The sequence below is a fragment of the Necator americanus genome, chromosome V (genome assembly GCF_031761385.1).
Source record: "Necator americanus strain Aroian chromosome V, whole genome shotgun sequence".
Classification (NCBI taxonomy): Eukaryota; Metazoa; Nematoda; class Chromadorea; order Rhabditida; family Ancylostomatidae; genus Necator; species Necator americanus.
The window spans coordinates 31,387,391-31,399,519 of NC_087375.1; the positions used below are offsets into that span (position 1 = coordinate 31,387,391).

At 41.4% G+C, this 12,129-nt stretch overlaps 1 protein-coding gene across 3 annotated transcripts; it reads right to left on the reverse strand.

Moving 5' to 3' along the window:
* Window positions 1-2,075: 2,075 nt before the first annotated feature.
* RB195_015780 (uncharacterized protein) lies at window positions 2,076-9,320 on the reverse strand (the record flags this gene model as incomplete). Of its 3 annotated transcripts, XM_064206654.1 has the most annotated exons (18): window positions 2,076-2,115; window positions 2,173-2,281; window positions 2,503-2,677; window positions 3,296-3,333; window positions 3,389-3,409; window positions 4,184-4,195; window positions 6,398-6,515; window positions 6,811-6,900; window positions 7,243-7,344; window positions 7,464-7,552; window positions 7,625-7,661; window positions 7,720-7,773; window positions 7,834-7,917; window positions 7,993-8,076; window positions 8,151-8,236; window positions 8,748-8,868; window positions 8,926-8,995; window positions 9,241-9,320. In XM_064206654.1, 18 exons carry the CDS (start codon window positions 9,318-9,320, stop codon window positions 2,076-2,078), a joined length of 1,410 nt encoding a protein of 469 aa, XP_064062535.1. The 3 variants fall into 3 exon arrangements, with proteins under 3 accessions (XP_064062535.1, XP_013299628.2, XP_013299627.1); XM_013444173.2 differs by lacking the exons at window positions 2,076-2,115; window positions 2,173-2,281; window positions 2,503-2,677; ... (1 more) ...; window positions 3,389-3,409; window positions 4,184-4,195 and having other exon boundaries at window positions 6,381-6,515; XM_013444174.2 differs by lacking the exons at window positions 4,184-4,195; window positions 6,398-6,515; window positions 6,811-6,900; ... (8 more) ...; window positions 8,926-8,995; window positions 9,241-9,320 and having other exon boundaries at window positions 3,296-3,391.
* Window positions 9,321-12,129: the final 2,809 nt, after the last annotated feature.

The following is a 12,129-nucleotide window of genomic DNA, read 5'->3' on the forward strand; positions in this document are numbered from 1 at the left end:
ACCGGAAATCCATACCACTCCGGATTCGTGGGATGATGCCTTTAAGATCTTATTTAGATCTGTAATATTATAAGAATCTCCTACCTGAACGCTAAGTAGCTACCGCATTCGCTGAGAAACTAACAAGAATGGAAGGGAAGAGGAGGAATGTAGTAAATATAGTTTTCTCAGGGAAGGGATGATAACTTATTTGATTCAGTTCCCGTAAAATCTAGCAGATTGATTACAGTATCGAGTGCGGTTGTATATGATCCCAATCTTGACATTTATTGTTCTGTGGTAGAACCACTGTGACATGGTATGCAGTAGAGTCAAGACGACATAAAGCACGTTGCCGTTGCGTAAGTGGTTGCGCTCGGAGCAGTTCGGTGGAGCGTAGCGGTTAGGATCCAATGAGGACCAGAGCTACCACCGTTCATTGCAGCAGTTCCCAACTGTCCCACCTCGATCCCAACCGCTATCTTCATCGCACCGGTTTGAACGCAACCGCTTACGCAACTGCATCGTGCTTCATGTCGTTTTGATCCGACTATACATGCGCCGATCCATCAATACGATCAGCTGGGAATGGGCTCCGTGAACAACAAAATATAACTGAGAGCCGCTATGCGAAACTAACCAAGGGAAAAATATTAATTTTGAACCGCGGTTAACGTGAATGTGGACTAGAGCAGGTGTGGCGCAGTCGCTTAAAGGTTCGCCGTGGCCGCACGGTCGATGGTTGGAAACCGCTCTAGAGCCAAACAGGACTTCCATCCTTCCGGGGTCGAGAAATTGGTACCAGATTTTCTTGTCTGCGAGAATAAAAACATTGACTTGGCGCATTGGCTAGCTTCTGCAAGTCATTGTTTTGGGGCCAGTTATATAGTCGGGTCAATACGACATGAAACACGAGTGTAGTTGATGTGCATTTGCGTACGCGCTCGAAACGGCGCTGTGGAGGCAGAAGTTGGAACCGAGGTGGGCCCGTCGCCGACTGCAGCGATTGGTGGTGCCATCAAGGATTTTGCCACGCTCCTAGCCACTACGTTCCACCGAAGCGCCTCGAAAGAAGCCGCGTACGCAATTGCGCACGTGTTTCATGTCGTTTTGACTCTACTATACGTTCGTAAACCTCAAACGGTTCTGAATTTAAGTGAACGCGTTGCTGCACCTCAGGCGGACTGATTAACGCCAAACGCTTTATCCTTTGTCCTATAAATATAGGGGAATGCTAAACTGAGACATTTCAGTTATCAACTTGTCGTAAGATGAGTCAGTAATGTAAAAATTCGTGCAGCCTAGAATGAAAGGGATAAAGAGCCCTATTTCTTGGCAAAGCTCGATTCGAAACACACCTACTTCTTGTTTTCGGATCTATTGTCGAACGATTCGTATGAGATTCATCCGACAAGCTTTGAAGACACCAATTGTGACAATAGTCAAGATTTTTCGCGCTTAGCTGGCTCTCCTCGTCTCTTAGTTGAAAAAAATGAATAGCTCGGTTGTTCAATCTCGATGTGTCCTTTATTTCTTTTGTCATATCCGCTTGATAGGAATTTTATCATTTTGTTTTCTTTGGAGTTAGCTGAGAATATCTCACACTTTGAAAAAAAAAGTACTTTGTTTTCCAATAATCCCTCATCAGCAATGTAACATTAGCCTTTTTTTTAATTAAAAGAAAAGAGTGCATCTCTAGCAGTAGATACAGTCAGGTTAAAAAGCACAGTGCCGTTGCGTAAGCGGCTGCGCTCAAGGAGACGGTGGAGCTAGCGGTTGGGATCATTGAGGGACCCTGGAGTTCCCTAGCAATTGGAATAGACATGGGACCATCCATCGCTGCAGCTCGCGATGGTCCCATGTCGATTCCAACCGCTACGCGCCACCGCACCGCTTCGGGCACAAGCGCTTACGCAACTGCGCCGAGCTGGATGTCATTTTGACCCGACTGTACCTGAGCGCTATTTGTCTAGAGGAGATCAGAGTTACGGTAGCCCGCACTTTTGCGCACAAAATTGGATGTTACAAAATGTACAAAGGTTCAAATCAACCCTGACCAACCTTCCCTTGAGGGTTCATACCTCCAGCACTCGTTGTTAGCATGCAAGAAAAGCACTAGAGAATTTTAGGAAAGAACTGGAAACATTTTTATTTTTATTTTATCTCAGCATTACCATATTGGAGCGCAATTACAGTTTGTTATTAGCGGCACCAAGATCAGGAGGTGGTTGCACTTGCACGGCACCCCATGCGCTGCGCATATCGTTCACAGTCTCCATATCGTTCGCTTCTCGAAGAAGTGCTAGAAAATAAAATAAATAGCTCCATTTGATAAATAAAGACTGACTTTGGCATTCGCCATACTTTGCTCTCATTTTCCATGACCATGACGACGACCTCGGAGAATCTTCCCGTCATACAAGATCCATATTGAAGAATGGAATCGTCACGTCACCACCAAGTCGTAGTCAACGATAGCAGAGTGTAGCGGAAACCTTAGCCTTCCAGTAAGGAATCACTTACTTTTAGGCGGGTTCATCATCGAATTTGCAGCTATAGGAGGACTTGGCGGTTTCTTTCCTTTACTACCTTTCTTCTCCCTGCTTTCCTTGCTTTTCTTTGCCTTTCCATCATCACTTCGTTGTGAAGGTGGGAACGTTGACGGATCATCAGGATCGTATTTGAGGGGCGAAATTGGCTGTAAGAACGACGACTCTTAAATGCTCAGCGTTTTTCGTCTCTCTCACTATGGCTTTTGTCATGCTAAAACGCAATCTATGTCTTATTGTGGCGACTAAGACTTGAACAGGCAACTATTTCTTCCTTAGGTCTCATTTTCGATCTATTTGAATCCTTTGTCCGTCATCCGGTAATAGCGACAGCTAAATTGTTGATGGCATAGTTGAATCAAAACGACATGAAGCACGGACAGTTGCGCGAGCGGCTGCGGGCTCGAAATGGCGCGGTGGAGAGAGCGGTTGAAATCGGGGTGGGACCATAGCGAACTGCAGAGATGGGGGGGGAGGGGCGGTAGCGAGGATCCTTGCACGATCCTAACCGCTACGCCCCACCGCGCCGTATCGAGCGCAGCTGCTTGCGCAACTGTCCGTGCTTCATGTCGTTTTGACTCGACTATATCTTAGAGTTGTCGTTCACCACGATGGAAATGGGGATTTTACAAATTGAAGACATCAGTCATGGAAATCTGCCCTGGAATACAGGAATGGAGTCGCCGACATTCTAACGAGGACGGATCATGGAGCAATGCTATCTCATTGACGAATAATATATGTCAAAATCAAAATAATTTAATTACCAGCTTCTCTGGTTGTCCACCACAAGTGACAGTAAGTACTACGAGAATCATTAGTGAGTAAACGTGCAAAATAATATGATGCACCAATGGTACCATTGAATTTTGATGTTATTTCTGAAAAGAAAAGTTTTCAGTGACTCCAGTGAAGCACAATTTTTGCTGCAATTTCTAGATTATGAAGTGGCTCCGCTTTTTTAGAATTAAATTGAACTCAAAGGGACTACATTGCATAACAATTAGTTCGTAATGGCATTCGCAGTGCGGCAAGTAAAAGAACAAGAATTTTGGTTGTCCAGAAGAGCGTCGGTTTTATAATCCGTTGAGAGAATCATGTTCTTCTTAAAATACATTCCATGCGTCACTTGAAGAGAGGAGATGGACAGGTTGTTTGAAGGAAGTGCAAGAGTTCTACCGCACGCGTAGCTATCCTCCTGGCAAACATAAATGGGTAATTTCCCTCATTCAGAAGCGTTTCATTAGAACCATCCGTGTGAAAATCACGGGTTTATTGTTTACTTTTTATTTTTCTTCCCCAAGGTCATTGTTTATACGGCAGTGAAACCAGCATCATTTACAGCAGATACGGTACTGGACAAAACCGTTACATTTCCAGTGAGGACACGCATTGGCCAGCTCCATAGGTCGGCAAAGCGATGACCAATAAGGTGATGGCGCCGATAAACTCTTTTTCCTTCCTTCGATAGCTTTTCGTTCTTGTCCGTTTAGGTGTGCACGATTAAGATTACTTCATATTCGTATTTGTAGCAAAATCTTTTTTCGGCGAAGGAGGCACGTAGATCCCCGATTTTCTTAGGATCTAGTGACGACTTTATGATTTTACTTAATCTGCCATAAAAGTGCACAAATTCCTTGACAGTATGCACTCACCGAGATGTTTTACTTAATCCACAATAAGCATGAGCACAACTAAGAAAATTGATGCATACTCAAAAGTGAAACGTTATCAAGATATCTGATATGTGATCGATATTGATCAGTACAGGGACCTATACCATTTAAGCAGGGCAATTTATAGCTGAATGCGAAAATGAGTACTGTGAGTATCTGAAAGGTTTTACACTCTCACAGTACTGTGACGTGCCTTTAGGAAAAGAGTTGAAGGGAACGTACTACAGAATTGAGAGGTTAGGATCTCTCCAGGAAAGGATCTCCAGGGAGGCTTAAAGGAAGCGTATCACGAAACCGATGTATTGTGAAAACCTGATGGAAAATATAGTGGTTGAGGTGCAGATTACGAATATGAGCGTGGCCTGATTTCTCCTGATCGTCCTAAGAAATGGTATGGGAACAGGGTTTGTTCCTACAAGGTACGTTAGAACGCGCTCATTGTATACCCTCCGATCTCAACAACATGTTCACTGGCCTTAATTGAATAAATCGCTGAGGAGTCTTTATTGATCTTCGATCGCTCGCTCGTGGACGCGATGCGTGCAGAAAGGCATAGTGTCTTCACGTACTTCGCAGAAACAAACGCCCTTTCTCAAGGCCTTTAGAAGAAATAGAGTAGGATCACGTATGCTCGTAATTCTCCCTAATAGTCCTAAAAACCGCGCGGCGCGTGTGCAAAGGTGGCGCGTTGTTAGGCTCTTCGTAGGGAAAATCGCAACAGAATAATCTCGACGTCATTTCTGATGATGATTAGCGAGGATTGAGCGTGGTTACGTCATACTCGTAGACCACACCCCTGACCTCTTTTTCATTAATGTTGCCATCCTCCAATGAAAACTCCCCACAACAAAAATCACTGAACTGGAATGAGTCCCTACCTATCATAAAGAAAGAAAGCCATGGAAATATGAATGTTTTCGAAGAAGAGAATTTCACTCTCTTCTTTTTTATTCCTTTTATCTATTTTACAATCTTACTGCGTCTTACCCTCTTGATGTCTCCGTTGCATTTGTCTTAAAACGGAGACTTTCGCATGGTAGAAAGATCGGTTTTCCCTTTCCGGTGATGCTCTGTGACCTATCTTCCACAGAGCATCACCGGATGAGCATCGATACAAAATATTATGGCTTCATCGCTATCCTCAGTCTTACTGCTACTTTTCTCGATCTTCTATTGCTAATGAATACTTTTTCAGTGCGTGTACCGTTGATCCATTCAATTACATACATGAATTTGTGACCATTTATTTCATTTCCACAATCCTAATTCAAACTATGGGTGCCATACATCTCTTTATGTCCCTTTATCTACGAATAATCTAGAACATCAGATTAGAAATATTTATTATGTGATGCGAGCATGGCAGGGAATCGCAAAAGCTGAACATGCCATCAACAGCTTGTGGTGTTGACAAAACAACAATTTAAAAAAGAACTCATGATTTGTTTTTGGAACTTGTGCAGGTCCTAACTAAAAGTAAAATAAACCATACTTGTTTCATAGTTTTTCTTCGAACACAAACTACCACAAAAACAGTAAAAACGAAATCCTCACGAAGAAAATAAAGGATGGTACGATAGGAAATGAGGAAAAAAGAAGAGTATCGCTAAGAAATTGGCTCAATTTTCGCATCAATCACATACAGTACGATACCGGAACAGTTTCCCTACCGACTGATACTTGCTTGAAAGTGGCGATAACCAGAGTCGACCAATTCTATCACTACACCGGAACTAGTTATCATAAAGGCTCTGCTTCTTTTCTGATCCAACTGCAATCCTTCAGTTGTTAGTATAAAATCTCATTACAAGCGTACTCCTGCCACAGTCAGATCGGGAAACTGTTTGCTAGATCAGTAGGTAAGAGGAGATTACCTTCCCTTCCCTGTTACGTCAGACAAACCATGGATGTACACTTAATGGATTGTGCAGGAAAAATCGATGAAAAACAAGAGAAAAGAAGGAGTAAAAAGCGAAAAGGAGGTCCACAAAGGACCACTGACATCTAAACAAGTTCAGAACTATTAAGATTCACTAGGAGGACAATGATGATAGCAAGACATCCGTTTGACTGTCTTCACTTTTTTCACGAATAAAGTATAACACGACAAAGTCCAGCATCAATGCAACAAATTTACACTTTGCTAGCCCATTTGATATCAATCACAAACCAGATCTCAATTCATTCGCGCACTGAAACCGAATGTGCGAGCAATGGATGAGAGGTAATATCGAGTTAGACCATTTTTAGTCTCGTCGGCCATATGAGAAGGAACACCTTCGGCTTTCACCAAAAGAGAGGTAGAATCGCTCTGAAAAGAACAAAACACTATCCAAAAAAAGAGAAAAGAAAAATATCTCGAGCTGAATATATTTGCAGAGTTAGAGTATTGTTATTACGTTGATGATCATTAATGAGTCTGTTGTGGAAGGGTTCACTACTTCGGCTAACTTATTTGTCAGTCATAAGCTAGCCTATATGTCGAATTAACGATAAATTGTATCACTTGCAGCGTAAACGTTAACAAAAACAGCTAGGATGTTCAAAAGTGGGCCTAACACATTCAATGAACTTAGGCATGAGTTGCTTAATTGAGAAGATGTTACCTCATCTTTCAGTGTGAACGTCATCTTCGCGTAATGATTGGCAGGATACGCTTTCAGTCGCCACAACATCGAAATCTCCTCGTTTGGCGTCTGCAATAACAAAATGTAAAATTTGTGATTTTGTACTAACAATCAGTAACGTTCACAAGTTTGAGGAAAAATAAACGCTGCAATCAATCCGTGAATCCTGCTTGTCCTACAAAAATGAAAGACGAACATTAAAGCCATTGTCTCTTCTCCTTTTATGTAACCAACATCAGCTTTGCCGGGCTAGTCACTCTATCCTTTACAAATGTACATGTGCAAGTAAGCAACATGAACACAATAAAGTCCTTCCAGAGAAGAAACCGTAGGCTTTGGGAACAATTGCTTTGTCTTTTCTTGTAGAAAACAACATAAACCCTAACCAGGAAGAGAAATCTTAAATCTTACAATTTTTTCAAATGTCCCTGTCACTGTGCCGCCAAAGAGTGTGAATTTCCCGCCTTCCTTGAAGTCCCACTCAATGTTGCCGTTGGCCCAAGCGCGAACCAACTGAAAGAAAACAGTGGAAAACACGCCATAACATGAATGAGCAAAAAAAAAGAATATTTAGAAGATTTAGTTCCACGTGAATAATAAACAACTGGAAATTGAAAAGGATAAAACCTCACAGTTGGTTCGCTGAGGACTTCATATAAGCGATCGGGAGGAACTTTGAACGACTCGCTCACTTCCACGGACTTCACATCAAATTTCTCAGCTGAACGCATCAAATAAAGAAGTTCGCGTCAAATAAAAACGTAGAACGTGACGGAAGAATTAAGTAACCAACCTATGCTTGGTACGTCACCCTTTTCATCAGTTATCACCTAAACAACATCACGAAGAAATAGGGTTGCAAAATCCAACAAGGAATACCAGACTAACCATGTTTTGGAAGCTTTTCTTGTCAATCACGGTAGTTTTTCCTTTCGCTACTACCTGGCAATAAAATTAATAATAATGAAACTCTCCGCACTGTAATGATAATGCGAGCCTCACCTGTGGTTTAACTTTATCAGTAGGGAGAATTAATCCTTTACTGAATTCCTCCTTGAGTTCGCGAATGTACGTAGCCAAAGCAGCCTAAGATGAATTTTGAGGAGAACCTAATCTTACAAAGTCATCAAAAATAGAGTGGTAATAGAGTGATAAAAGGACCCGAATGTGCGCTGTCCCAGTTTTGTTCAGGAGCTGACGGATCGCTGCATCATGCGGCCCTTTTGTGTCAATGTTAACATTAACCTGAGAATACAAGTGAACTTTCGTCTAAAAAATTAAATGAGTAAGGGAGAAACCTAATTGGAAAATGTCCTCACATCAATTTCACTAGCGTCGTTCTCGTCACTAAGATTTGGAATCTCTAAAGTTCCTTTATACTCAAGATCCGAACCAGATACACATCCTAAACATTTACTCGAGCTTTAGATAGCATTAGATATAAATAAGATGTCAAAGCATTAACAATTTAGTTCCGTGCATAAAATAGCAGTTAATAGGAAGTCATAATGTTTGATGAAAGCACAAACTCGATATTACCTGCAATGAAAAGAAACATACGTCATGAACACTGTTTACCAGAGACTACGACTACGTTATAAATGGTGTTGGTTCTATTAAAACACTTTAATGTTGGCACGTTAATGAGAGTGGAAGTAATAAGAAAGTAAAAGTAAATTAAAAGTAAAAGTAAAAGTTTGAAGTAAAAACAGAACTTTAGTGGGTCGCACTTCTTGAAACTCCGTTTTAGGGTAGGTGAATATGTTGAACACTTCAAAATTTCTAGTTTATGACAACGATGTTCATAGAATACATGATGAAAATAAATCGCACTTCCCAAACCTCGAGGCCATTACATCATAATGTCATTCGACTACAAAACACAAACAAAAACAAAAAAAAATTACTACACTCACCTACGAACCCGATTTTAATATCCCATTCGTACAAAAAGATCAATTTTGCTTTACGGTTATTTGCGGTTGCTTCACCCTCTATGGATTTGATTGCCTCTAATTTCACACAAATAGGACCATCCTAAACAGAACATAGAAAGGAAAATTTCGCACTAAGAAAATGATTGCAGAAGCGAACCTCAATTATGAGACCTTCAAGGAGATCTGTGATACGTGTCTTCGACCACGGGGTTGCGTTCTTCTCAGACCTGGGTACGGAGATGAAACCCACTAATATGCGTTAGAATAGTAAGTTTCTGGTCAGCAAGGTTTTATATTTTAAGTATTATTATGTGGTATTATAAACTTCAAAGCTAAGGTTCTTGATAATCTCGTCCGGTTTGCGAAGGAAGCGCTTGGACATTTAGAAAACGAAAGTTACAAATCACCAGAGGGGACGAATCTCACAGAGATACCTCCAGAATTGCAAAAATAAACGAAAGCATACGCATACCAGTGCCAATTGTTGACGTTCGTGGCATCCGCACGTTCTTCTACGATCCATCGTGGATCACCTTCACCCCACTTTGCCATGCTCGCCCACAGAAAGAGGAAAACTGGAGGAAAAATAGGCATACATCCAAGGAGAAGAGATTCCAAGAAAATCAAGCAGAGAGCAAAAAAGCAACCAATTATCAGATGTAGCAGTGTACTAAGGAGAAGAGTAAAAGGAGCCAGTTCAACGAAAAAAACACGCCTACATTCCTAACTAAAAACATATGCTAAAGAAATTTAAACATAAAATGACCAACATTAACATGAAACAGATTACTTTCAAAAGAAAGAAAGAGAAATCAATGGCTGAAACAAGGAACTGTTCAAACGCAAGAAATTTCCCGAAAATTACGACTGCAGTCGGCGATATCCGTAATTACGCCCGCTGCGCAATTTCGACGTCACATTTAACTGTCAGGGCGACCGTGCGGCTGTGAACTCTGCCGCAAGCCTCAGCCAGCCGTATTAAAGTTGTGGCTGTGTGGGTGCACAGGCGTAATCGAACAGTTTCATTCAGAATAGAAGTTTTGCATCAATAGAATGCGTTGGGAGTCTGGAACTAACTTACGGAAATAGGTGTGCAGCTCTGGAAGGTTTGGACACGCAATGGGTTATGAACGCAACGGAAGAAGAGGACTTTAGCTCACAGTATTTCACGGCTAGCCAGAGATAATGTTGTTGAATTGAAGAGCTGGTTGATAAGCAGGCGCGGGAAAAGTTTCGAAAGACTGAATGACTAGAAAGAACGAGCGGAAACATCTAGTAGTGAAGTTATTCGCTATTTATAGTAGGGTCAAAACGACATGAAGCACTTACGCATTTGCGTACGCGGGTTTTCTCGAGGCGCTTCGGTGGAGCGCAGCGGCTGGGAGCGTGGTGAAACCCCTGTTGGGACCGTCCATCGCTGCAACTTGCGACAGTCCCATCTCGGTTCCAACTGCTGCCTCCATCGTGCCGTTTCGGGCGTGTACGCAAATCCACCGCAAGTAGCAGCAGTGAAGTACCGTGTAGTTGCGTAGGTGGGTGCGCCAGAAGCGTTGAGATGGGACCTTTTCAAACTGCAGCGATGAAAGGTGCGAGCATGGGTCCTCTCTCGATCCTAACCACTACTCTAAACCGCACCGCTTTGAGCGCAGCCACTTACGCAACTGCACCGTGCTTCATGTCGTTTTGCCCCTACTACAATTTGGAGTGCCGCTAAGACAGGATTGCAAAGATCAGTTTATTTGATCTGACTAGCTGAACGATTAGGAGAGGAGCTTGCGTTTCGAACAGAAACCAAGGGCACCGTATTCGAACCTACATCGTGACTTTATCATATCAACGAGATCTACCATGGAATGACCCCACTATAGTTGGATTAGTTTCTTCAATATGCACTCTTGGATGCTTTTTTTCACATTCGCGCTGTATGGTTGTAATGTGGCGACGGACCGAACGAATATAATGTCACATACTATTAGTACGTTTCAATCCTATACCTTTTTTAGTTGTACAAAATTTTGTCATCGTTAAACTCGTCATATATCTTTTGAGAGAATGAGCGTGTTTGTCGATGCATTGGCGGAGGGGATAGCAAATGTACACCAACTTTTTGCATTCTGTCTTAATACTAGTGCTTGTGAATGATCATGTCTTTTTTCCTAGAATTAATTCGATAAGTAAAGTATAAGGTAAGATTTCAGTGGAATATTCCTATCATATGAGTTTAGTGAGCGAGTCTCAACGTCAACGAGTGTGTGTAACTTTTATTCACTCTGCTTTTCGCCACCAACAATCCCTGCTATCATGACAGTTGTCGCTTGGCCCCACATCGCAATACATCCAGCAACCCAACGAATTTCAAGTTCTGGCCTCCTAACTGTTCTACTCTTTTGTTCGAACATATCATGATCTTATTCCTTTAACTAGTATTGTGAGCTTTTGGTTGACACATTCATTGAGTTAATGTTATTACATATAACGAGAACTTTGTGCAGTCGTTGGTGATATTCGTGAGTCGTTTTCGTATCGCCACATGTTGGAAATCTGTTTTTTTTTTTCGTTCTTTCCAAAGATCTCAATTGTGTCCCATCTTATATTCGATCCTATATCTTATCTTCAATCTCTTCAACATCGCTATTGATTTGATTTCCGACTCTTCTACGTTAGCCTTGCAATCACCACAAACCTTCAGTTTTTTATTCTCAGAAATATTTCTACTCTATGAAGCGTTATTGCTTTTAACTAATGGAGACGAAAAATTGTAATTTTGCAGCTCTGAAATGGCACTTTTGAATGGTTTTCAACTCATGGCAAAGTTCATTTTAACTTGTTTTTAGCAAGTAGGAAATATCTATTATCTGTAACTTCTAGTGGTGTCCACTTTATTTCAACTAATACATACAGAATATTTTAACCCTTTGCACTCCTTTGCACTATCGCCGCACATGCGACTTTGAAAACATGCACTCTAAATCCAGTGTCGCCTATGCAGCAACTTCCTTGTTTAACTTATTTAAAGCTTTATTGTTTAGCACTTCCGCATTAAAAATAAAATTCGCTTGACAAAAAGCTTCACATATTACGGAAGCGAAAGAAAAGAGAATGTTTCGTATGCTGAAACAGACAAGAAAAGAGAAAACGACGCAAGACTAGCGAGCTTCGTGATACTTGTCCTGCGAAGTCTCGAATCCATATGGGTGGCTGCTTCCAAAATACGATCATTTGAGAAATTTCAAAATATAAAAGATTTATTTTGTTACTATATTGTAAACGAAAATAAAACTAAAACTAAAAAGTAATGGTGTTTATAACAAATGAATAATTTTGCAGTATCTGTCCTCTATAAAATATGTGATCTAGGATA